The sequence below is a fragment of the Magnolia sinica genome, chromosome 9, assembly GCF_029962835.1.
Source record: "Magnolia sinica isolate HGM2019 chromosome 9, MsV1, whole genome shotgun sequence".
NCBI lineage: Eukaryota > Viridiplantae > Streptophyta > Magnoliopsida > Magnoliales > Magnoliaceae > Magnolia > Magnolia sinica.
The window spans coordinates 32183656-32211550 of NC_080581.1; the positions used below are offsets into that span (position 1 = coordinate 32183656).

The 27895-nt window shown below is 37.0% G+C and overlaps 2 protein-coding genes and 1 non-coding gene across 3 annotated transcripts; all 3 read left to right on the forward strand.

Annotated features, from left to right (window-relative positions):
• The first annotated feature begins 4306 nt into the window (after positions 1-4306).
• On the forward strand, positions 4307-6733 carry LOC131254939 (putative receptor-like protein kinase At3g47110). The gene has a single exon (XM_058255639.1). The coding sequence runs from the start codon at positions 4307-4309 to the stop codon at positions 6731-6733; it is 2427 nt and encodes an 808-aa protein (XP_058111622.1).
• LOC131254940 (putative receptor-like protein kinase At3g47110) lies at positions 6706-9391 on the forward strand. Its single transcript, XM_058255640.1, has 2 exons — positions 6706-6977; positions 9009-9391. Exons 1-2 carry the CDS (start codon positions 6761-6763, stop codon positions 9389-9391), a joined length of 600 nt encoding a protein of 199 aa, XP_058111623.1. The 5' UTR covers positions 6706-6760.
• Positions 9392-17814: 8423 nt separating this feature from the next.
• LOC131257220 (small nucleolar RNA R71) lies at positions 17815-17921 on the forward strand. The gene has a single exon (XR_009177233.1). It is a non-coding gene; the product is annotated as a small nucleolar RNA R71 (small nucleolar RNA).
• The last annotated feature ends 9974 nt before the right edge of the window (positions 17922-27895 follow it).

Sequence of the window (27895 nt, forward strand, 5' to 3'; positions counted from 1 at the left end):
GATTTAAAACATAGTCGTGATTGTTTACCATATACACAATGCTCGCATATATTAAAATCATAAATCTAGCAACGAACATAGAGAAGTGCGCATGCCACAACCGTGCCGATGTGGATTTGGTTATAAACGTTGTAGCTCCACCCGATACGATATTCTCGATTGACTTGTAAAGGTTACCGCTCTACTGTGCCTTCATCATATGAGTGCCCCTTTTAAACTTTGAGGACACGATCAAACACAATGAACTTGCACTCAAATGCATTGAAACCTCGTAAGGATATCAAATTCTATCTTAGTTCAGGAATGTGTCTCACATCTGTCAGGATGTGCTCCATTCCATCAAACATTTTGATGTATACCGATCTGATACTAACAACCTTACATGCAAATTCATTTCCCATAAACACTTGGCCACCATCAAACTCATTGTAACTAGTAAACCAACTATGCTGAAAGGTTATGTGGTATGAAGCTCTCAAATCCAAAATTTACTCATTGTTGAAATACTCGAATATGGATATGGTTAGAACGTCAAAACCTCCATGGATTCTGTTGTGTTGGCTTCCTTCAGCATTTCATCTTATTTTTTCCGTTTCTGTGCTTTAGGATTCTGACAAGTCTTCTTCATATGTCTAGGTCTTCCATAGTTCCAGCACTCTATCTTCCACTTGCCCTTAGACTTGGACCAAGATCGTGAGTTTCCATTCTCCCGCATCGAATTTCTTCTCCTAACAATCAACACATTTATAGAGGAACCATCACTACTGTCATTCTTTCTCAATTACTTTGAATGAAGAACTGAGACGACCTTTTTGACGTTTATAATCTCCCTGCTATGGCACATAGTATCTACGAGACTCTCATAAGATTCTGAAAGAGAAGTCAACATAATTAGGGCTTGGTCTTCCTCACTACTCGTCACTTCCACACTCGTCAATTTGCAAAGTAACTAGTTAAATGCACTTATGTATTCATTAATATCAGACCCTTCCACCATCTTTAGGTGATAGATTTTTTTTTTCTTTAGATACAGATGATTTAAAAGAGATTTTGTCATGTACAAACTTTCTAACTTTTTCTAAAATCCTACAGTGGTCTTTTGATCAAGGACATTATAAATGACCTCATCAGACATGCATAATTAAATCGAGGTTTTCACTCGATCATCCACTTCTTCCCACTCTTCTTCAGTTATAGTTTTGTGATGCTTCGCTACATCAAGGAGTACTGCCTGTTGCAATCCTTGCTGAACTAGAAGGCCATCTTCTTCACCTTACATAGTTCAATGTTATTTTGATTGGTGAACTTTTCAGTTTCATACTCAATGTTCAATCCCTTCATCTACATGTTTTAGATTCAACTTCAAATTCCAACATATAACTCTGATACCACTTATTGGAGGACCGAGGAAGCAAACCTTAAATTCGAATCAAACAAGTGAAAGATAAACACAATAAAGCATGCACATGAACATAAGATTTTATGTGAAAAGCCCTTGTGGAAAAAAAAATCACAGCACAAAGTGACAAGCAAATCCACTATGAAGAACGAATTAATTAGAAGAGATTAGATGAACTTACAGATGCAAAACCCTTTAGAAAACCCTAGCCTTCCATTAAAACACTCTTAGAATATTTAAGCTATCTTAGTCATATCCTAATCTCACATTACACCAATATTTATAGCATAACACTAGGAATAGTAAACAATCTGCATAATTACGCAAAACTACATATGTCGTCAATTGACATCAATTGAGCAACCATCGATTGATGGGCAGCCACTTGTTTGGTTGCTAGAACATGTTCAAAACGGTTCAAAGAGTTTACAAGTATTATTAGAAAATAGTCAATCGCTCGAACCTCCTAGGTCAATCAACCGAGCTTGTTTAAAGCTGTTTAAAGACCTGTCTGTGTAATCAAAGGCTCACTCGATTGATCGATTAGTCTGGTTGATCGATCGAGACCCCTATTTCAGATACAAATCTAAGACATTTAGACAACAATAGGGCATGGTTTTACCATGGCCAAACTTACTTTCCAATGTGGTGGAGGAGACTGGGCATAGCTTTTCTCCCAACTGTTACTTCGGTGTAGTTCATCTTAATCAAATGTCAGCCTATTTTTTAGCCCTGAGCCTAACAAGAGATTACACATTTAATGGTTAGAATGGATTTGAGTTACGATACATTCAAGGTATATGGGGCTCACTGTGATGTTTAAGTGACATAGATCTTCATTAGATGCATTGCTCCACACAGGCCTAGATCCAAAAATTAGTTGATCATTAAGACAGGTGTGTTGCATCAAAGATAAAAATGGGGAACAGTTGGCTTGCCTTGCCAACCTATCTGTTGGACATCCTTGTATGTTCCTGTTTAGATGATCCCAACTGTTCATCTGGTGGATACTAAAATGTGGATGGGTCAAGGATCAAAGTTAATGCTGATTGGTCATCATAGTCAGCCAATGAATGAACTTTTTCCTATTAAGTGTGGACTATTTACTGTTTTTGACCTTCTTTTGAATCCAGTAGAGATTACCAGTAATTGACCTGGAAGGCCTAGAAATGTAAATGATTCATGAAGTCTGCTTGATGATCTGCACCTGGATTAGATATAAAGAGTTTAGCTTTTTCCTTGTGTGCAATCCAAGTTGGTTCCAAATAAAAGTTTGGGGAAGAGAACTCAGATGGCTAATCTCAAAGTGATCTAGCAGTCCACTAGTAGGAAAGAGTGCAGGGAGGTGGCCAAAGATAGCAAGCTTATGGACCTCAGAATGGCCGGGGGAGGACTGGTCCAACTGAAGGTAAAGGCTGAAAAGCCTATTAACAAAATACGCATGCGCCCCTTTATTTATAGTCATTTTCAAGCTACTAGGATGCTGATGTTTTCTTTAGGGCCCCTTATGTATATCGGTCAGTTTCTAGATGAAGAGCTGCGGATCATCTGACTGGATGGTAAGAACGACTAGCATAATTCCTACATCATGGGCTATCCATGGTAAGTGCCTAAACGATGTGTGGTTCAAATCATTAGACCATGCTGTTTTGTGGTCCTTATCCAATGTTTTATAATCCATCATGGATGATAAGCATCTCAATCTTGATTATATTTGACATCAAGTTTTGTATATCTCATCAGATGGACCATGTCACTTGCCTCGCACACTCATCAGATTGACTTAAACTGATAGTGGAGGAGAATGGGGGTAACACGGAGCTTGGTCACCAGGACAGCCTAATTTGATGTATGTGTTATATATGGACGTTGGATGTCAACCATCTGTTTTGCCCGCTCATTTTAGGGCACGAGCCCAAAAATGTAGCAGATCAAGATAATTTTTAGATCAAGATGATAGTTGTGTTTTCCCTTTAACTAGTGTGTTTTTTTTTTTTTCACCCTGTCGACTGATTGGATAGCAAATAAAAATTATGGTGGGCCTTTTGAAATTTTTTAAAGGTAAGTGGTAATGGTACAATTTCCTTTGTGTGGTATATTTGAGCCTTGAATCCGCCTATTTTTTAGGGCATCCCCTAAAATACTTTGTCAAAATGAATGTGAGTGGATAAAACCCCTGCATCACCGTCGATTGGGTCCTACCCCACCATTGGAGATGGACAGTCCGGTCAGGGAATCTGTGAGACCCACTGTGATATATATACTTCATCCACGCCGTTCATCTATTTTGATAAATCATTTAAAGACGTTTATCCAATAGCGATGCACATCAAAGGCTCAAGTGTACCGCACCACAGGAAGTAGGAAGCGGTAGGGATTGAACTTCTACAGTAGATAACTTAGTAGTGTCCACCGTGATGTTTATTTCCCATCCAACCTGCTCATAAAATCACCTGGACATGAATGAAGGGAAAACATAAATATCAACTTTGGTTTGGTAGGCTTTCAATCCCCACTTCTTCCTTTGGTGTGGTCGACTCAAGCCTTCAATCTTCATATTTGTATGGCTAATGCCGAAAATGATATGTGAAAATGGATGGACGGTATGGATAAAATATAGACATCACGTTGGACTCCGACCGTCCGTCTTTTGCTAGGTACGGGTGGGGGTAGTACCGAATCTGCGACACTTTTGGACAGCGACCTGATTCAGTATTATTTATAAATAAATAAATAAATAAAGTATGAACGAAAGAAAGAAAAAAGAAAATAATATAGTAAACTGGGACCCACCAAAATCATCTGATCATTTTCTTATAAGTAGACTCCTCAAGTAATCGAGGGCTCAGTATCCACTCCATATTTGTCTCCTCGCTCTGGCTTTCCTTCATTCTCGCAAACTCTAATATGGAGCTCCCACCTATGACCCTATGGGCATTTTGGTCATTTCTCCTTGTCTCTTCCACTCACGTTCCATCTTTCTTCGGATCTGCCGCTCACTTCTCCAACGAAACCAATCACCTTGCTTTGCTCCACTTTAAAGATCTGATAACCGACGATCCTCTCCATTCGTTGAGCTCATGGAACCATACTCTCCACTTCTGTCGCTGGCAAGGAGTCACATGCGGTGGTCGCCGCCATCCTCAAAGGGTCACTGCCTTGATCCTCACAAACAATAACTTGGTGGGCCCCATTTCTCCCTTCATAGGGAACCTCACCTTCCTCAAGAGAATCGATCTCGCAAACAACAGCTTCAGCGGACCGATTCCTGAACAGATGGGCCAATTGTTCCGCTTGCGGTTTCTCGCTCTGCATAATAACACACTCACTGGAGAAATTCCAACAAATCTGACCTACTGTTCAAAACTCGAATTCCTTTATCTTTCCCGGAATCGGTTGTCAGGGAGAATTCCAACTGAGATTGGCTCTCTATCGAAACTCACTGAATTGATTCTTGGTAAGAACAATCTTACCGGAAGCATCCCACTTTCACTTGGAAACCTTTCGTCTCTCTCTTTCCTTTATCTCACAACAAACAGTCTGGATGGCAGCATACCAGATGACCTTGGTCGGTTGGCAAGCTTAGAGCAGTTTCACATTGGTGAAAATGAACTGTCAGGTAGGATTCCACCCCAGCTATACAATCTCTCCTCTATTAGGGTTTTGGACGTGGGATTGAACAGATTGCACGGAAACCTTCCTCCTAACTTAGGCCTCACTCTTCCTAATCTCCAAGAGCTTTACGCTGGAACAAACCAATTCACAGGACCCATACCAATTTCATTATCCAATGCTTCAGGACTTGTAAATATTGACCTTGATAGCAATAGCTTTAGCGGATCTATACCTACTAATTTTGGAAGCCTCGAGGGTCTGTCCAATTTACTTTTGTGGGATAATAAACTTGGAATTGGAAAATCTCATGACTTGATTTTTCTCGATTCTTTGACCAATTGCAGTAGCTTACGAGCTGTGCAGGTAGCCAGTAATCATCTCAGCGGTGCGTTGCCCGACTCCATGTCTAATATTTCGACCCAACTGACTTCGCTTAGTTTGGGAGATAACAAAATATTCGGAAGCATCCCATCTGGGATTCAGAATCTTGTGGACTTAACAGTACTGGATATGGGGAATAACTTTTTAACAGGTACTATTCCCATTGGTATTGGGAAACTTAACAAGGCAGGAATGCTTTTCTTTTATGCAAATGAATTATCAGGGAAAATTCCGTCTTCCTTGGGCAACATCTCCCAATTGTTCGTACTCAGTTTATATGAAAACAATCTATCAGGGAGCATACCTTCAACTATTGGTAATTGTAAAAACCTGCAATTCATATACCTCGACAGTAATAAGTTTAGCAGTAGCTTACCCAAACAACTTTTCATCTTTCAATCTTTGATTTATCTTGACATTGGAAATAACTCTTTTACCGATAGTTTGCCACTCGAAGTTGGTTACTTGAAAACTCTCTCGTCATTACGTGTTTCAAATAACAAATTGTCAGGAGAAATTCCAAGCTCGCTAGGCAATTGTCTCAGCCTAGAGTATCTCTCGTTGGATGGAAACTTCTTTCAAGAATCAATTCCTCCAACATTTAGTACTCTAAGAGGCCTTCGATACCTGGATCTTTCAGGCAACAACCTATCTGGAGAGATTCCAAAATATCTGGAGAAGCTTGCTCTAGAGTATCTAAATCTATCCTTCAATAATTTTGAGGGTGAATTACCGAAACAAGGGGTCTTCGGAAATGCCAGTCAAGTTTCAGTGCTCGGAAATAATAAGCTTTGTGGGGGTATTCCAGAATTAAATTTGCCTCAATGCTCTAGCCAAGCTTCCAAGAAACGGAGAAAGTCTCTTGCATCCAAAGTAAAAATCTCAGTTGTTGTTGTTGTCCTGTTCCTTATGTTAGTATCATGCATCTTTGCCACTCTTTATTGGCTAAGAAAGTCAAGAAGGAAACCTGTTGATGTGCCTTCTGCGGAGGATCATTTCGTCACCATGTCTTATGCGGAACTCTTTAAAGCGACAGATGGCTTCTCTTCTGCCAATTTGGTCGGCACTGGAAGTTTTGGCGCTGTATATAAAGGGGCTCTAGATCGTGATGGAACTATGGTAGCAGTGAAAGTCTTCAATCTTCAACAAGAAGGAGCTCTGAGGAGCTTCATGGCTGAATGCGAAGCCTTAAAAAACATTAGACATCGGAATCTTGTTAAGATCTTAACTTGCTGTGTAAGCATTGATTTCAAGGGCAATGATTTTAAAGCTCTAGTTTATGAGTACATGCCCAATGAAAGTCTAGACAAGTGGTTGTACAAAGATGGTCATGAGTAGCTTGGAAGGAACTTAAAGTTTACTCAAATGCTAAACATAGCTATTGATGTGGCTTCTGCACTGGATTATCTGCATAATCATTGCCAAACGCCAATCATTCATCGAGATTTAAAGCCAAGCAATATTCTTCTTGATGATGACATGATTGCTCGTGTGGGTGATTTCGGGCTAGCCAGGTTCTTACCTGAGGTTGCTCAAACTAGCTCGGTTGGAATCAAGGGATCTGTTGGATACATCGCTCCAGGTAATAATTTTGTCTATTACCTTATCTGCTTTCTTGTATATGAATACATAAATATGAAAACAAACGCATACCCACCTAGTCTGGCTATTTCCTTCACAGGAGACTGATATGCATATGAAATCTATTCTAACCAACGGATGCATTAGTTCATGTTAGGCCAGGTCCAAAAATCAGACTGGTCCTGATTTAGGTGAGCCATTCTAAGGGAAGCAATTGGGGAGAGGGATGCCCACCATTGTTTCTATATGGCCCATCATGAAATCCACTCCGATCATTATAGATGCATCATCCCAAGTAAGATTCAGGGCCTAAAATCAGGCTAACCTATGATTCAAGTGGGCCACATCAAACTAAAAGATAGGAGAGAGGACAACTCTTAATTTTTACAGGGTCCACTATCATGGTAATATGAAATCAACTCCAACCATTAGCTTGCACACTAAAATAAGGCCCGAGGCTCAAAAATCAGACCCATCCGTGATTCAGGTGAGCCATACGAATTGAAACAGTTTGGAAGGTGAGTGTGTCCCTGTGTATTATTTCAAATTGTGTGGTATACCTAAATCATGTAAGGGGATGTTTTTTTGGGCCCTGGTGTGAAATACAGTGACAAACCTTGTGATCCGGGTGGATTTCAAATAAGCATCCAATCCGTGCAATAGATTGGCCCCATCACAAGGATTGCCTCATGAAAAAATCAACCATCAAATAATTGAGCAAGTCTATTTACCAATGGATAGTCATTGTTTTTTTTTTTTTTTAATAAATTTTTATAAATTTTTTATTTTTTATAGATGTGATCCACCTGATGGGTAGATGGAGCTGATTTTCATAGTGCAAATGATCCTCATGGTGGGCCTAACCTATTGGATTGGTTGGATGTCGCATTCACTTAAGAGGTTGTAGGTTATCCGTTGGGTAGAGTGTAACTTGTGGTCCAACCAGTTGGACATGAAACATTCTCTCTACACACACCCCCAAAAGGTGAGACCACACCCCTAGTAATTGTATGGACAAAAAGGAATTCTAGCCTCCTACCTATCTCTACACTAATATACTTGGGTGTGTGGGACAAGGTAATCCCAGCATGAAGACAATCTTGCACAAAAGTAAGGCTCATCCACTCATATGGGCACTTTTAAGAGGTATACCAGATATACTAATTCAAAGCATACATGTGGTTGGAGCATCTCACGCTCACGCTCACTTCTCTGGGTTCTCATATGATTGGATTCTTTTGGTGATGCATGTACCAGCAAAGTACACATGCGATCATGGTATGCACGATAAAATCATAGCCATCCATGAGTTGGGACCATTTCAAATATATGCACTGGGATAAGATTATGCTTCCGAGTTGAATATGTAGATTTGTGTACGTTAATCAACCACATGTACCTTGAACATGAAACAATAGTCATGTTTTTCTAAGCTTCCAAAATTTCCCATAGGTGTTGCTAATTAATGGAACTTTTTATTGCATTGGCATGGTATTTTTATAATGGGTCCCACTTGTTGAATGGCTTAGGTTTTTATAGGCCCCCACATATGACTAATGCCTATTCATTATGTGGGTTGGCCTGATCATTCTTGTGATCAAGTAGGCCACCTCTTGTACATTGAATGTGGAACACTGGTAAATCTTACCTGAACCTGATTTTATCTGGTTTCGGATCCTATAAAGAATGACCTCAGATGTAAAGGATATACCCAACAAGGTCTAGATAGACAAAGTAGTACTCACTTGCACCCCACATTAATAACACCATAGTAAGATATAAAGAATTATTTCTTATAATGTCTTTAGTTAAGATATTTGTTACACAAAAATCATTACAATAAGTCTTTTGTTTAGTTGATGATTGACATGCTGAGTTCTTTCACTTTAGTAATTCTTGAACAATTTTGAATATCTTTGTAAGCACTTACAAGTTCATAGCACACCAATTGATGTTAGAAATTTAGATCTTTAGAATAGAAAAAATGTTTAAATGGTCACTTACATTCTCATATGATATGTATAAATTACAGAATATGCAATGGGCAGTAAAGCATCTGCACAAGGAGATGTTTACAGCTATGGAATCCTTCTATTGGAGATGATCACTGGAAAGGGGCCAACTGATGGCATGTTTATGGACAATCTAAGCCTTCATCATTTCGCTAAGTTGGCTTTGCCTAAACGAGTAATGGAGATTGTTGAGCCACGACTACTTATAGAAGGCACTGAAGTTACTCAAGGAAATGGAAATCATATCAATACAAGAAATAAAATGCATGAATGCTTGATTTCAATGGTCAAAATCAGTGTGTTGTGCTCTTCAGAGTCTCCAAGAGAACGAATGTGCATGAAAGAAGTAGCTTCAAAAATGCATACAATCAAGAACCAGTATCTCGGGGACAGGATTCACTGAGACATCCAAGTTAGATCACAAATATTAGATGGAGGTTTGTCTTACCTCAGTCATTACTAAGTTATTATCGGTAGTTATCTTGAGAAATATTTTCAAACAAAGTTATTTTGTTGATTACGTTTCTAAACAAGCTCTGGATTTATTTAGTCTTGGGTTAAGAGCATACTTGTATTCATATTGGATATATGAGAAGATGTGTTTCTTTTCCTTTATATTATGCTAGACAATGAATTTAATATGAAAAAGACATTATCATATTATAATAAGAAGAATATTGGGTTACTAAGATGTTTAATTGTTAATATATTTTATAAAAAGTTTTAAAATTGATGATTCAATAATAAGAAATTAGTTTAGATGTTGAACTGCCAACTTATTATTAGTTAATGAGTGCTTTCATGGTGGCATGGTGTCCTCACTTACTCAGCCTTTTCTTACTCTCCTTTAACATTTGTTTGATTGAGGTGTGATTTTACTTAGATGAGATAATGCATATAACTTAAAGTCACCACTAGCCAAATGAGGGTTACAATCTAGGGTTTCCTAGATATCATATAATAACGCTTATAGGTTAGGAAATCATAAGACTCCCTATTGGAGTTCTGGCACTTATCTCACACCACTATAATCTAATCCCAGCCATAACAAATCCAGATCAACCTTAGGTATTAGAAATTTAGATATAATACAATAGTTAATTTATTCACTTTGTGGAAGTACATTCAACAAAGATGAAACAATCAAATAAACAATAACCAATAAAGTAATCACACAATGCATAAGATAATTAATGTAGAAAATCCTTGCGGGAAACAACTATGGCACAAAATGATAGAAATCCACTATAATTAAAAGCAATAGAGTTTACACCACTCATCTTCTTCGATTATAGTAGAAACCCAATCTCCCCTTACAATGCGTACTTAGAAAAAATCCAACCCCTTGAAAAAGTCCATTCCCATGCCCTTACAAATGTAGAAAATTGACTCAACACACAAAACTCTTGCCCTTAGAGAGAAAGCACTCGTATAATCTAAGCCCTAATCGAAAACGGACTTAAATGGCATGATTTCTACTAATTTGTGTAACCTGTCAGTGAGACCGAATGGGACCTTCGGTCAAAACGAAATAAACCCACTCACATATTTTGGTCGAACTAAAAATGTACAAATCTTCATAGCGAGAAAACAAAGAAACTTTCCCTAATTTGGTTGGACTGAAAAGACACCAGTCGAATTGAGATAGGGCTTCTCTACACTAGCAAATCGGCAGAATCCAAGGCATCCTACACAATAATCTCCACATTGACTTACATTCTGATAAGTCACTGTTCACAACCCCAAGTGTAGGGTTGCGATGTAGTAATAATCTCGGTAAGATTGAGGTTGAATCTACAAAGACTGAAACTTGTATGTTTCTGAAATTAAATAGAAGTAGAACTAAAAGAAGATGTGAAACTAATTTTGAAGTATTTGAGGGAGTAATTGTGAATAGAGTAATTAAAACTAAGAATTTAAAGGTGGGAACTAGGGTGCCAAGGATCCACTTGTGGTGATCAAGGAGCCCTCTTGCTTGATTCAAGTGACACAATTAGAATTGGAGTCTTATCCTATCCAATTGGAAAATATATCAATAAAACCAAATCTGAACTTCCATTGACCTAATTCTTAATGAAGCAGAACTATGATAATTGGCAAGGATTCCATCACCAAACCATGCCTAGGAGATAATGACAAACAATAGGATTTACCAATCCCATAATCTCAAAGCAGAAGAATTGTGAAGATTAGGAAGGATTCCATCACCCTACCATGCCCAAGGGATGATGATGGATAATAGGACTTATAATTTCACAATCTCAAATCAGGAAAAGAAGATAATCAAAGCTATTGTAGATCTACTATAATTTTAGTCACAATAAACCATTAAAAACTAAAAGTATTCCTTAAATATTAAATTAGAATCCATATAGTTTAACATAAATATAGATTAAAGTGATAAAAACATCCCATTATGCTAAAAGCTTCACACCTCTTAGCCCTAGCTAAGAGGTTTAGCCAAGCACATACATGATTGGATCTAAAACCCTAGAAGAAAGCATGAAAATAACTAAAGAAAAAGAAGAAAAACTATTGGCAACAGATTCTCCCCCCTTTTGCTCCACTCCTTAAACCCTAGAAGATGCTTAGGAACATCCTAGGGAGTCCTATTTATAGTTGTGGAACTCCAACTTTCGCACCTAGTTGGAAAACTGAAGAAATCGCCTCAAATTTACGTAGTTTGCTAAAATAGACTTTACTCTGCGCAGTTTTCCAAAATAAACTTCACTCTGCGTAATTTCACAAAATGACCTAAATTTCAGAATATGCTTTTCCAGGACGATTTTAGGATTCCTTTTCCTCACTTCAAATCTCTGATTTTCTTCACTCCTCACTTGGTTTTCTTTGATCTTTGCCATCTGAATTCTTCAATCTTGCTCTCCTAAGATTCATCCATTGCCTTCGTGATTCTTGATCATCAAATCCATGCTTTTATCACCCTTTTCAATCTAAGCTATTAAATTCACCTTGCAACACAAACATGAGTAAAATAGAACATTAAGCATTATTATATTCATAAAACCAAGATATAAATGGGGGATAATATGCAATATTTGACCCTCAACAGAATCCCTAACCAACATTTTGCTAGTATCGAGCAAAGTATGTGAAAAATATTTCGAGAACCATGGAATAATTTCTATAAGATTAAGTGGTTTAAAAAAATTTCATATAATAGAATTCTAAAATACATCAATGTTGTATATTACCTTCTCCTAAACTCTAGCACTCGGTATGTTTCATAATCAAGTTCAAAACATTAATCCATCAATTAGAACAATTCCAAACATTGAGTTCCATGGGTGTAAAATAAAGTCTAAACTTATCACAATCAAAGGTTCAATTCTTCATTTTCATGATAACATTAGTAATCTAAAGAGCATTCAAGACAACCAAAACCTAAACCGAAACTTGCCTTACAGTTCCTAATTTCCTCTTTTATTCCTCCAGCTTTTGATTTTTCCATCGATGACTTTCACGTTATGTCAACCTTTTTAAAGATCTTTAATAGGTGGCCTTTTCGAAGACAATTATTTTTTAGTTGGATATTATTATTATTATTATTTATTTTTTTAACATGATGGACGAATTCCCTAGGTTGGTTCCTTTCATGCTAAATAATCACCAAGTTAACAATTCAATGTTGACTGAAGCTAGATGTGACATAAGACATTATGACTTGATCAATGTTTAAAACTCTTAATCATGGATTAATAATTCAAACTTACTTTGAAATCTCTAAGTAATTGAATCCAATAGATATAAATCATCAACATTAAGCATCTTAAACTTCAATTTTTTTTTAATTTCTTGCAATTTTTACTCAAAGACTACGAAAACAGCTGATTAGTTTACCTAATCTCCTATCCCCAACCTAAAATCTACATTGTCCTCAATGTAAAAGAAATAAGCATATAATGCAAAAGAAGCAACGAAAAGAAAAATGGAACGAATAGGAAGATAGTACATGAAGAAGGAATTTTGAGGCTTTACCTATGATCTTAGTACGAAGATGGGTTAGCACAAAAGACTCAAACAGACAATAAGCAAACTATCTTAAACAATGGAAAACAAACTATCCTAAATAGCGAAAAGGAAACTATCCTAAAACAGTGGAAAACAATAAACCTAACTACACCTCCATCAGACTAGGAGGTCAGTCCTGATAAACAAGATCATTAAGAGGTATGGATATGTCCTTTGAATCAAAATTTTCAACAAATAGCTTTAAACGATGTCCATTCACTTTGAAATCATTGTCATTGTTTGGATTCTGAATTTCGATGGCCTCATAAGGATAGACATTAATAACAGTGAAAGGGCCGGTCCAATGAGATCGGAGTTTTCCTGAAAAGAGATGTAACTGAGAATTGTACAAAAGGACCTTCTGACCTAGTGTGAATGATTTTCTAAGAATGTATTGGTCATGAAACACCTTCATTCTGTCGTTGTAAATTCTCGAATTCTCATATGCTTCATTCCGGATTTCTTCGAGTTCATTCAACTAGAGTTTGCATAGCGAGCAAATATTATCTAAATTGAAGTTCAGATTTTTAATTGCTCAGTAGACCCTATGTTCCAACTCCACAAGTAAGTGGCGAGCCTTCCCATAGACAAGTCTAAATGGAGACATTCTAATAAGGGTTTTAAATGTATGGTAAGCTTATATAGCATCGGTCAATCAGATTGACTAATCCTTGCGGTAAGGGTTAAACGTCTTTTTCTAAAATCTGTTTAATTTACCTATTGGAAATCTCAGCTTGCCCACTTGTTTGTGGGTGGTATGGAGTGTCACCTTGTCAGAGATGCCATATTTCTTCATTAAGTTTACAAATGGCCTATTACAAAAATGTGAGCCCCCATCACTAATGATGGCTCGAGGCATTTGAATCGGGAAAGGATCTTTTCTTTAAGAATTTAATGACCATTTGATGGTCATTGATCTGGCATGGAATTGCTTCGACCCATTTAGTGACAGAGTCTATTGCTAGCAGAATGTATAAATTCCCAAAGGATTGGGGGAATGGTCCCATGAAATCGAGGCCCAAGCAATCAAATGCTTCTATGATAAGAATGAGATTTAAGGGCATCATATTTCGACAGGTCAATGCTCTCAATTTCTGACAACTCTCACAAGCTTTGCAAAACTCAAAAGTGTCCCTAAACATAGTGGGCCAATAAAAGCCACATTGCAAAATCTTGGCCATATACTTTTTAGTAGAAAAGTGACCACCACAGGCCTGAGAGTGAATGAAGGAGATGACACTTTGGTGTTCATTATCTGGCACACATCTCCTTAAGATTTGGTCTGGGCAATATTTAAACAAATACAGATCATCCCAGAAAAAACTTGCATACCTTAGCGAAGAATTTTTTTCTTATCTTGTGCAGTCCAATGTGTTGGCGTGAAACCTGTGGTAAGATAATTAATAATATCAGCAAACTAAGGCAAGTGGGAGACTTCAAACAATTGTTCGTCAAGGAACATATCATTTATCTGCGTTGTCTCAATGGAATTAGGGAAATCGAGGTGGGAAAGATGGTCAGCCACTACATTTTCTACTCCCTTTTTAACTTTTATTTTCAAATCAAATTCCTGGAGTAGAAGGATCCATCTTATCAAACGGGGCTTAACATCATTCTTAGAAAGAAGATACTTGAGTGCTACATGATCAGCGTAGATGATGATATTAGATCTGATCAAGAAGGACCTAAATTTTTCCAAAGCATATACTACGGCTAAGAGTTCCTTCTTCGTAGTAGTGTAATTCACTTGGGCAGGATTTAAGGGTTTACTTGCGTAGTGTATAACATAGGGCTTTTTTTTTCTCTAGCCTAGCACCACCCCAAGAGCATAGTCAGATGCATCACACATAAGTTCAAAAGGAATGCTCCAATTGGGTGGCTGCATGATAGGTGCGGTGGTTAGCATGCCCTTGAGCTTAGAAAAAGCTTCCTGGCATTGCTCAGTCTACTTATATGGTACATCCTTTTGAAGTAGATTGCATAAAGGATGAGAGAGGTGACTAAAGTCCTTTATGAATCTTCTATAAAATCCGATGTGTCCCATGAAGGACCGCACATCTCGTATGCTTTTGGGTGGAGGTAAGTTAGAGATAAGGTCAATCTTAGCCTTATCAACCTCAATTCCTCTGGACGAGATGATGTCCCGGGACAATTCCCTTACGAACCATAAAGTGACACTTCTCCCAATTCAATACCAAGTTCTTTTCTTGACATCGCTTTAGCACATTTTTTAAAATTTTCAAGCATTCGCTGAAGGATGGACGAAAGACCAAGAAGTTATCTATGAAGATCTCTAAATATTGCCCCACCATATTAGAAAAATTACTCAACACACATCGCTGAAAAGTGGTGGGGACATTACATAGCCCGAATAGCATCCTTCGGTAAGCGAAGGTGCCGTACGGACTTGTAAATGTTGTCTTTTTCTAATCTTCAAGGGCTATCTCGATCTGATTGTAGGCCGAATATCCATCAAGGAAACAGTAATAGGAATGACTAGCTAGCCTTTTCAAAATTTGATCAATGAAGGGCAAACGGAAGTGGTCTTTCCTCGTGACGCTATTCAACTTCCTATAGTCAATGTACATTCTCCAACCGGTAGTGATCCTAGTTGGCATGAGTTCGTTATCAGCATTGGCTACGATAGTGATTCCAGACTTCTTAAGAACCACCTGAGTCAGACTCACCCATTGGCTATCGGATATTATGTATATCATACCCACATCCAATAGCTTAAGAACCTCGGCCTTAACAACTTCTTTCATGTTTGGATTTAATCTACATTGTGGTTGCCAATAGGTCTTCGCATTATCCTCAAGATGAATGCAGTGAGTACAAATTAAAGGGTCAGTTCCCTTGAGGTCTGCAATTGACCATCCAAGGGATCCTTTGTGCTTAATGAGAGTAGAGATAAGCCTAGTTTCTTGTTCTTACTCCAGGTGGGAAGAGATCACTACCGAATATGTCTCATCTTGACCTAAATAGACATATTTCAAATCAGAGGGTAAAGGTTTGAAGTCAAGCTTCGACATCTTGAGGTTAGATGGTAGATGCACTACATCAGTTTGGGGCAATTCTTCAAATTGTGGCCTCCACCGGTTAACTTTAAGTACCAGCACAGTATCAAGCATGACACTTGTCTTCTTAATCACATCATCATCAAAATCATGGGATTGGGTCAGACACATCTCTAGAGGGTTAGAGGGTAAGGTCAGACAAGTTCTATCTTCTACGAAAGAGTCAATCAGGTTAATATCGTGGGAATGGTCATCTTTCTTTAGCTGGTTATTCGTATTGAAAAAGATATTTAACTCCAATGTCATATTTCCAAAAGACAAACTCATGACTCCATTCCTGCAATTAATGATGGGCGACCAAGAATGACAGAAATTTGAGTGCTTATGTCCATGATGGGTTGAGTATCCAAGACGATAAAATCTACCGGGTAGTTAAATTTGTCAATATCCCTCTTGGTACACGAAGTGAGCAATCGAAAAGTTTTAATGTGGTCTGGGTGGGTTTTAATTCACTTAGACCCAGTTGTTCGTAAACCAACTAAGCGATCAGATTTACACTCGCTCCTAAGTTAAGAAGTACGTGCTCAATCGGGTAATTCCCAATTACACAAGCAATGGTTGAGCTACCGGGATCTTTATATTTCTGTGGCACATATTGCTTTAGGATGGCACTCACTTTTTTTGTTAAAAAAATTTCTTTTGAATATTTTATCATCTTTTGGTCGTACATAAGTCTTTCAGAAATTTGTCATATGAAGGTATTTGTTTAATGACATCTAGTAGAGGAATATTGACCTTTACTTGTTTCAGCACCTCTAGAATGTCCTGAGAATTAGAGAGAGGTTTTGCTGTAATCAACCGTTGGGGGAATGGTGCAATCAGCTTACCTTAAAGTTCTGGTTCTAATTCTTATAGAGCAATGCTAGGTCTATTAGTTTCATCTATTTTCAGGTCCTTAGACTTTTCAGCCCTTACCGAAATAGATTTGTCAATTATTTTACCACTCCTAAGGGTGGTGATAGACTTGACATGCTCCATTTGATTTGAAGAGCTTGAATCACTTATTTCGTATTGCGGTTTAGGATTGGGGAAAGGTTGAGCAGGAAGCATCCCCTTCTCTATAACCATAACATGTGAATCCATCTTTTGCATAAATTTTGTAAGTTCTTATAATGATTGGGTAAGCTCTTGAGTTTGTGTGGAATTTTGAACTGGTTCCTCTTGAGGCTTCCCTTGATTTGGAATTTGATTAGGGAATCCTTGAGGAGTAGCAGTTTGTCCATTCCTCTAACTGAAGTTTGGATGATTTCTCCAACTAGGATTGTATGTATTGGAGATGGGTTCATTAAAAGGTCTTTGGTAATTATTCATGACATTAGATTGCTCATTTAGTACCTCTTTAAAAGCAGGTATTGTTGGGCAATTTCCAGTTGTGTGAATGTTGCAAGTACAAATACCGCAAACAGTTTACTTAACATTATCCTTCTTTAGTTCCATGGCTTCTAATTTCCTTATGAGATTAGCCACTTTAACATTGATATCATCATTCTCTTTTAGAAAGAATATTCCACCCCTCTCTTTTAATTGAGTGGGCCTAGAAGTGGTGCTCGATTTTGGGGAGGTGTCCCATGATTGTGCGTTTTCAGTAAGTCTGTCCTAATAATCCCACACATCATCGACATTTTTGTTCATGAATTTCCTATTATACATTGTCTTGACCAATTGGCGCATGGAAGATGTCAGTCCATCATAGAAAAAGTGTATAATGCGCCACGTTTCAAACTCATGTTGTGGGCATGAACTGACAAGATCCTTGAACTGCTCCCAACATTGAAAGAATGTTTCATCTTCCTTTTGAGCAAAGTTCATGATTGACTTTCTGAGGGTGTTCATTTTATGGTGTGGAAAAAATTTCTTTATGAATTCCTTTGTTATATCATTCCATCTACCAATAGATTGAGGACGTAGTGAATGCAACCACGTCTTAGCTTTCTTTTTCAAAGAAAAGGGAAAGAGTTTCAACGTGACCGTGTTAATAGTCACGTTAGGAAAATATAAAGTGGCTATGATCTTATTAAACTCTTTCAGGTGTAAATATGAATTTTCATATTCAAGCCCATGAAATTTTAGAGGGAATTGGATCACCCTTGGCTTGATATTCGTATGTCCTGTATTTTTTAGAAAAACGATGCATGAAGGTGTTCTTAGCCCTACCAGTTGTAAATAATCTTGTAAAGTATGAGGCGAGGGTGCTTGATGCACCTCTTTCTCATCCTGGATTTCCTCAACCCTAGGTTGAGGTGGATATGGAGGTTGATTGGCAGCCATAACTTCAGTTAACTTTGTAGATCTTGAGTGGTGTCTAATCTTGTGATGGATAGATAACCCCTCAACGAATCCTCTTTCACTCAAGAGACGTCGAGTGTTGTCATGGACCCACTTGGGTATGAAACACTCTCAGCCCTCAATTTCAGAATCTAACCAAAACCTAAAAGAAAAAAGGAAATAGAAATCTAGAAATAGAAAGAGAGAGAATTAGAAAGAAGTTACCAAATTAGAAGTTTCTATATTGGGATCCTACAGAAGAAAAAGGAAAGTGAATTAGTTTTTAAAAAAGAAATAAGAAAGCAACCTAGTTTCTAAAATAAAAAATAAATTAGTTTCTAAAAAAGATTAAGAAAGGAAATTAGTTTTTAAAAACAGAAAAGGAAAGTTTGTAAAAAGTTAGTTTCTAAAAACAGATTAGGAAAGTTTCTAAACCTAGTAATAGAAAGCTAAGTTAGTTTTTTTTTAAAAAAAAATAGGAAAGTTTCTAAATCTAGAAATAGAAAGAAAATTTAGTTTCTAAAAACAAATTAGAAAGAACACTAACCTAAAAATAAAAGTAAATAAATCCTAGTCTTAACCTAATTCCAAAAAGAATCAAATACAGAAAACGCAACCGTTAGTCCCTGGCAACAGCACTAAAAACTTGTTCACAACCCCAAGTGTAGGATCACGATGTAGTAATAAAAGAGTAAGACCAAGGTTGAATCCACATGGATTGAAACTTGTATGTTTCTGAAATTAACTAGAAGTAGAACTAGAAGAAGATGTGAAACTAATTCTGAAGTATATGAGAGAGTATTGTGAATAAAGTAATTAAAACTAAGAATTTAAAGGTGGGAACCTGGGTGCCAAGGATCCACTTGTAGTGATCAGGGAGCCCTCTTGTGTGAGTCAAGTAACACAATTAGAATTAGAGTCTTATCCTATCCAATTGAAAAATATATAAATAAAACTAAATCTAAACTTCTATTGACCTAATTTTCAATGAAGGAGAATTATGATAATTGACAGGGATTCCATCACCAAACCATGCCCAGGAGACAATGGCAAACAACAGGATTTACTAATCCCATAATCTCAAAGAATGAGAATTGTGAAGATTAGGAAGGATTTCATTACCCTACCATGCCCAAGGGATGATGGTGAACAACACGACTTACTAATTTCATAATCTCAAATCAGGAAAAGAAGATACTCAAAGCTATTGTAGATCTACTGTAATTTTAGTCACAATAAACCATTAAAAACTGAAAGTATTCCTTAAATATCAAATTAGAATCCATGGAGTTCAACATAAACATGAATCAAAGCGATAGAAACATCCCATCATGCCACATGCTTCACCTTTAATTTAGCCCTAGCTAAGAGTTTTAACCAACCACAAAAATGATTGGATCTAAAACCCTAGAAGAAAGTATGAAAACAACAAAAGAAAAAGAAGAAAAATTCTTGGCAATGGCTTCTTCACCCTTTTGCTCCACTTTGTAAACCTAGAAGATGCCTAGGAACATCCTAAGGAGTTAGTCCTATTTATAGTTGTTGAACTCCAACTTTCACACCTAGTTAGAAAAATCAAAAAACTGCCTCAAATTTACACAGTTTGTTAAAATAGATTTCACTTTACACAGTTTTTTAAAATTGACTTCACTTTGCACAATTTCACAAAATGACCTAGAGTTTCAGAATATGCTTTTTTAAGATGATTTCAGGATTCCTTTTTTTCACTTCAAATCTTTGATTCTCTTTATTGCTCACTTGGTTTTTTTTGGATCTTTGGCATATGAATTCTTCAATCTTGCTCTCCTAAGATCCATCCCTTGCCTTGGTGATTTTTGAGCATCAAATCCATGCTTTTAGCACCCTTTTCAATCCAAGCTCTTAAATTCACCTTGCAATACAAACATGAGTAAAATAGAACATTAAGCATTATTATATTCATAAAATCAAGATATAAATGGGAGATAATATGCAATATTTAACCCTCAATAGTCACCTTAAAGATCTCTCTTACAACCTCCACCTTGAGCATAGACTGCTCCCAGCATTCTCCACTTGAAATGCATCTCCATTTACACCCCTGTGCATTGGTTTGCAATCTCATTAATGGATGAAAAGATCGATCAAGCACGAGTAATGCTTGAACTTCCCTCTGGTTAACATATCAGTGGCATCCTCATCCATGTGAATCTTTCAAAACAGAATCTATTTTGAAGTAATGAGTTCCTACATCTTATGAAATATATATCACATTTGTCACGCCCCGAAATCCGGCACTTGGGTATATTCGACCTCGATTCCGTACCCACAGGCATGACTTATGTTTTGTATGTTTACACTTCATAATCCATACGTATATTGATAAAATGATCTCACTCATAAAATATAACAATCCAAAAATTTTATAATTAAACATTTATTTAAAGAAGAATAATATGTCCATATTCTGACTATTCAAGGTTTCCATCAAACACATGTCATCATAATGTTGTTTTACTAAATGTTCATTACACTTATTTAGAAAATGGTAAAGAAACAAAAATAATTAAAAGAAAATCTCTTTAAGCTCCTCCATGTGATCTCGATCCTGAAATTTTAAAATCCCAACAGGGTAAGCTGTGAAGCCTAGTGAGTAATCTCAACACAGGTTTCAAAATAACCTCATATAACATGAATAAAAGTATTAAAAGATGCAATACCTATTTAGGTAAAACAACAAATGGGGAGATTTAATAAACACAAAATTTCAATGTAAATTCAAAGAAATATGAATGCATGAAATCAACATATGCTATACTCCATGATAAAAGGTGTGGTTTATTCTTTTTAACACCAGGGCCAGTTTACACTAGTTGGCCAACACCCGCGCCAATACAACACCTAGCCTGGCAATGGGAACCTCTTACATGATATGCTCACCCATCCAAAGGGCACTTAGTGAGGGACCCATTTGTACGTTAGCTGGTCAGACTACTACCCTACCGAACCTGGCAGTGGGAACCTTTTGCAATCCTGACATGCTCACCCACTTAAAGGGTATGGTAGAGGTTCCAAAAGGTACCAATTGGGTTTCTGGGACTTCCAACCCAAGGGTCTTGATCGCCCCACCTATTTACGCTTTAGGGATTTTCAACCCAGAGGACTTGATCGCCCCACCTATTTTCTGGTGTTTCATAACTATTTTAATGATGCATGATTTTAATATTGCATTAATCAAGTATTTCAAAAAAATCTTCAATGGTTGCTATTCTTCGATCAATCCATAATACTTTGTGTATATAATTTATCGAACTAAAAATAAAATTTTCAATCAATGTAAATTGTCCTTACATGATTAAAGTTCTACAAAAATAAAATAAAATTAAACATGTAATGTAATATATTAGATCTTGATTAAAGTTCTACGTAAAGAAAAGAAATAATAATAATAAACACGCAACGTGCTTTATTTCATCTAAGAATTTAGAAATTTATATATAACCTCAAGATTTTTGCAATAATTCTAACAACAAAGTTAAAATGTAAAAGATAAATTTTTAATGTAAGATTAACAATAAGACAATATAAAACTCGAATTAAGGCATATTAAAATAATGACAACCGATGTAATAAAAAAGTTAAAAATTAAAAATCATTTTTAGGAAGCATGGTAAGTAATTACATTAAAAAAAAAAATCTAAGATGGCAAAGATTAATTATAAGTACAAAAGAACAAACAAATATATGTATATATATAATATATATAATTGTTTTTATATAATTATCAAGTGAGAGACACTCACTTTTTTTATAAAAAGAAAAAGTGTGTGTATATATATATATATATATATATATATATATATATATATATATATATATATATCCTTTTTCTCTTTCTTCTTTTTCTTTCTTCATTTTTCTCTTTCCTCTCTCTCTCTCCCTCTTTCCAACGTGAATGTCCAGCAATACTTTTTTTTTCTTTCTCTCTCTCCTCTCTCTTCTCACGTTACACCACATCCCACTTCTCTTCCTTTGCTCCTTATTTATAAGGATAGCATCTCACGTGTGCTATTAATGTCTTTTAAAATTTCAGTTTTCTTTCGTTTTTTTTTTCTTTCTTTCTTTTGGTTTACACCACGTGCACAAATCTAAATACTTCACATGAATTTATGCTTCCGTTTTGAAATTCTTTTCATAATGTTTCTTTTTTTTTTCTTTTGCAATGTGGGTTGGTTAAATGCACACATTCACCATGCATCTTATGTGCACCACATGCATGTGCCACATGTATGTGTAAGCTATGATGCATGCATGGCTACTTGTGTGTGCGTGAGAGGTATGTATGTGATGTGTTTGGTGTGTTTGTGAAGTATTCATTGGTGCATAAGTGTATGATGTAGATGGATGGACGGATTAATGTATGCATAGATGGACGGATAGATATATGCAAATGAGTTATTGTACGATCAATGGCTAGACTCCAGGGTATAGTTGTGGATGGACGGGTAGGATTGTGGGTGGCCATATGACCGATATTATGGGTGGTCAGTTCAGATGCAAAGGCAAGTGTTCCAATGATTTTCAACATATTGATGGTTTAAAGTATAAGAGTTTGTTGTGTGATGTACAGGGTGAAATAATATATATAAGTGTACACACAATTCTTTTAAAATATAAAATCGAAACTAACTTTCTAAGTCTAGATCACCATTGATTTGTGGGTCTAATTGTCTCGTAAGAGATATTTTCTCAGAACCGACCGATAAGAGCATTGGGCATAACAAGATCTTCATGATGAACCATAAATGTTAGTTTTTAGATGGACCACTTGAGAGTTATGATCCATATTTGCAATGGATGGTGAGATAATGGATCTAAGTGTAAAAATTAAGGGATTTTGATTTAAATTAGGTGAATAGGTCTTGGTATAAGTTCAGATATAAATGGGCATGTGCAAATATGGTTTTAAGAATAGTCTATGTGCATGGGCATCTACACTCTTAGATGTTTTGGATCGATGATGAACCTCACATTTTGAAGATTTAACTTAAATGAACGAATTCCCAGTTAAGGGTTTTTAAGCGTTACGTAATGATGAATTCAATTTTGTAATTGGGTCACTGAACATGGGTGATCTCTACCGTCAGATCTTGATAAGTACCCACTGGATGGACATTTTTGGAAAACAAAATAGATGATTGGAATTCTCATATAGCCATTTACAAAATGTCCAAATGGTTTTGTTGACAGGGCCTCTAGAAAGTAGTTTTTGAGAAAGGTCTGTACATGTAGGTATTTATTCTGGGATTACTTGGCACCCAAATTGATCGAGTTGTAGTTGTTAGAATCTTAATTCATTGGTATGGTTTTTATAGAAAAATATAAGAATCATAATAGTCATGTTGAACTATTTGTTTGGGTCCCAAAAATGGGTGGATCTGATCATATGACATTTTGTCTGGTATGATAGAGATGTCCGAAAATCCTATAGATGGAATGTAATATATATCTAGTGATTTCAAGGTAAATGTACGGAGGGTTTTACGATCAGACAAAATATTTAGAAGATACATGTCATTTTTAACATATACCATTTGAATCATAATTATGGTACTGGTCCTATGATATATATGATCACGTTTAATGAAATCTAACCTGATAAGAATCTTAGTTATGAAAATTATATCATAATATGAAAGTTAGGAATTCGGTTAAGTGGACTTATGCAATTGTGGCCCTTGATTTATATAAAAAAATATTTAGAATTTAAGATTGAAAAAAATAAACAGGTGGTTAGGTTCCTTAAAATATGAATAAGTAAGTGTACGGATAGTTTATCAATTGAATGAGTGGTTAAAAAGTTATAATGGATATATGACAATGTGATGTAGGGTTCACCCAAGGAAAGTGTTATCCTATCATAGTTACTAGTATTAAGTTTTAATATTTATAGGAGATTTCGTTTAAAAAATGAACAACCAAATAAATAAATAAATAAATTATACCACCAAAATTTACTTGGGATATTACAACATTGATGTTGTAACGACCTTGGAAATTTTTGTGCTAATCTTTCCTTAAGCAGTTGTTTTTGGGGTAATTAGCGCTTTACTCGATTGCTTGTGAAATTCGCATCAATCACTTTAAATTGTATCTGCATATCTCTAAACGTGTAGATTAGTTAGCGCTACATTACTCTGAAACCTGGGATCCATCGCTAAATCCAGTTGTTCTGGAGAATTTTTGGAAGATCTGGATCGGACCTGGACCGCGCGTCGGAAGTCCGATGGCGATGATCTTAGGCTGTTGCAGTCACCGAGTTGGGCTTGACCATCACCTCGAAAATCAAGTCCATGTGATGTTCTGGGTCGATTTGCTTGAGCTCGGAGTGAAGAGTGTGAGAACGGTTGGAATTTAATAAGCTTTTATTGAAATCTGAGTCGTGTCGGTTGCGCGACGATTTTAAGCTATCTGACCGTTGGATTCTGACCCAATTTCACCCTCTGATCAGGGAAGGTGACCCAGACATATCCTAGTACTTGTGGACCTGATCGAGATCCCGTGACCATTGAATTGAGTGTGGTCCGCCACTGCTGATCTGAAGAGCCGGTCGGTACGAAAACTCAGCCTGACCTAGATCCATGGTCAATGAGCTTAAGTTCAACCTTTCGTGGTTATAGGCCCACCAGAAGTGCTTCGTTGAATCGAGAAAGGCATGCTTTGGTTATAACCTAAGTATACCTTGTCCCTAGGGTTATTTTTATCAAGAATAGGCCTATTTATAGTCCTTAAACCCTAGCCCTCTTTTCCATACGAATTCTCTCTAACCCTAGCTTGGAAAGAGAGTGGAAAAGAGAGAGAAAGTGAGAGAGATAAGTTGGTGAATCATCTTGGATTCTTCCTTGTTCTTCTTCATCTTTGAACCTTCACTTTGAATCGTTCTTCTGACGGTTCTGAGTTCTTTTTGGGGTAAGTTAATCTAACCCTAACCTGTGTTAGAGCTTAGATTAGTCTTGGTGTTGTTGTATCTCATTTCTATCCTTGTTTTAGGGTATTCTATCGCCGTTGACGAAGACAACTCGTCTAAATCAGTTCGGTGGTTCTTTCTTCGCTTAAGGTGCGGACTTTAAGTGTATAGGTTATGGTTTTCAAGGCTTTCAACGCCAGTTAGTGATTTATTCTTGTTATGGATGAGATTTCACATGCCAAATGTTGTGTTTACGTTGCTTTCCTGATATGCATGTGCTATATTGAGATTTGTGTATTCTATGTGTATTTATAAAGTACCGTATACGTATAAAATATGCACTTATGTTTGCCATGATTATTTGTCATGTATGTATGCTAGATGCATGTATGACAACTCCTTGGTAAAAGGAATTGTCAAAATGCATGTATTTCAACATACGTCATGTATGTTATTCCATGTATGCTAAGTGTTTTTAGAAATGCATGAATGATCTAAAGTGTAACTTATTACACTAAATGCGGGCGTTGAGAAGTGATTCTCAATACTCCTATTGATGCACATGATTTCCTTTATGCAAGTTACATTCCATGTTATTTAAATTCAAGCATTACCTATGCTTACATTTATGTTAAGTTGATATTCTTCAGATGCGTATGTACCATGATTTAAGTTGTTGTTCCATTACTGTTCTACATTCCATATGAGTATCTGTAGTAGTGTAATGTGTTTGGGACTATGCCTTAGTCCAGGAAATTGGTAATTCACCCTATGTTCGTGGTTGAGACTGCTTTCACCACGTAGGACGTATTAGACGAACCCGAGCCGTATTAAAGTTGGCGGCAGTGGTTTGGCCACGCGGAGTGTTTGCGCACTCTATGTCGTTCAATTCAACGTGCACTCGTGCTAGTCGAGTTCGTCAAGTAACCCGATTGTCCGATGTATGTTTACCATGTATGGACGCTACTGCTTGAATCTAGGGTACTGAACTTACCAGTGAAATCCTATTAACTATAGTACTTGATCCGCTAAGACTCATGAGCCGGACATGGTGGTATGGGACACCGTGGTCGAGCTGTTGGCCTACGCTGGGGTGACGAGCCTCCCCGTAGTGACCAGTGAGCAACTAAACTCATGAGCCGATTATGGTGGTATGGGACACTATATTCGTGCTGTCGGCCTACATTGATTGGTGACGAGCCCTTTGTAGTGACCTCGAGCATACCTGGATACCGCAATGAGGTGACGAGCCGAACTGTGGTAGTAAAGGCATGAAAGTCGTGCATTGATTGGTGACGAGCCCTTTGCTACGACCTCAAACATATGATCGTATGAGATGTCTAGGATTGACGACCCTAGTATGGATCACTGTTTGGATGGTGATATGAGGAAGGTATCTTAGCTTCCCAATCCTGCTGTATGAAATGGACTAATAACAACTTGGTAATCATATCCATGCACCGCATTTGCATGTGCTTTGTAGATGTGGCGCACTTTGAGGCGATGTCATGCGTAACGTAAGATGAAGACGCTGAGGGTGTACGCGTGAGGACACGCATCATATTGCATACATCCTTGCATTAACAAGAGTACTTAGGATTTATTTAATTGTCCTGGCTTATTATTACTGTTTGATTGAACTGATAACATGTTAACCAGTGCCTTATTGTTCCACTGAGTTGATCACTCACTCCCACGTTTCTGGGGCGGTGTTAAACACCCACCAGACTCTGTCTTAGGCTCTGATGTTGCAGATGTGGATGCGACTTCTGAGGCAGAGCAGGAGCTGGATGATGACGAGGCTGCCTTCTCCTATATGCAGTTTTCAGACGGGTTCTAGCGAGCCTCGGTCTGATGTGCGGGATTGTGGGATTATTTTTGGGAACTGAAATGATGTAATTTGATACTTATAATTTTGTTAAATAACATTTTCATACGATCTGGCTTGTATATGTAATTTAGGGGTTTACACTTATACACATATTTTCCTATAAGTCTTCCGCTTGCTTTATTCACTTATCCCTGAATCATATCTGTGTTTTGGCTTAATCTATTTCATGTTTTATGCACTAATACAGTCAACATACATCTATCATTAAATGTGTTGCGTAAGTGATGTTTTGGAACTCGGGAGCTGAGTTATGCTCGACCCCCGAATTTTAGGTCGTTACAGATGTGCATGGTTCTCACGTAATACACCTGATTCATCACTAATTGGATAGAACTCTAAGTATCGCAATGTAAACGAATCACCTCTTACTTCAACCTGAGTTCTCCTATCAAACCTTTCAACTATAATGCCTCCTTTAATGCCTCTTTTGCATTCATATATTATGCATCGGTTGTAAAGAACTCTATTATAAACTATAACGTAAGTCACCAACATACCAGTTGGCCTGCTAATGTGAAAATATATCTCATAGTAGACCTCCTGTTGTCTACATCACTTGTATTATCCAAATCCTCATAGTATACAACTCCACCTGAACTTCCATGTCCTTCGAGCATGATTCTAGTATCGATTGTGCACTTGAGATACCTTAGAATCCACTAAACAACATTCTAATGCTCATTTCCTACATTTACCATA

Bases quoted from the DNA above. Each gene is read 5' to 3' on its own strand.
- LOC131254939 (XM_058255639.1), top strand. From the start codon at position 4,307: ATGGAGCTCCCACCTATGACCCTATGGGCATTTTGGTCATTTCTCCTT.
- LOC131254940 (XM_058255640.1), top strand. From the start codon at position 6,761: ATGCTAAACATAGCTATTGATGTGGCTTCTGCACTGGATTATCTGCAT. The intron at 6,978-9,008 runs GTAATAATTTTG...TATAAATTACAG, and splicing joins TGTTGGATACATCGCTCCAG to AATATGCAATGGGCAGTAAA.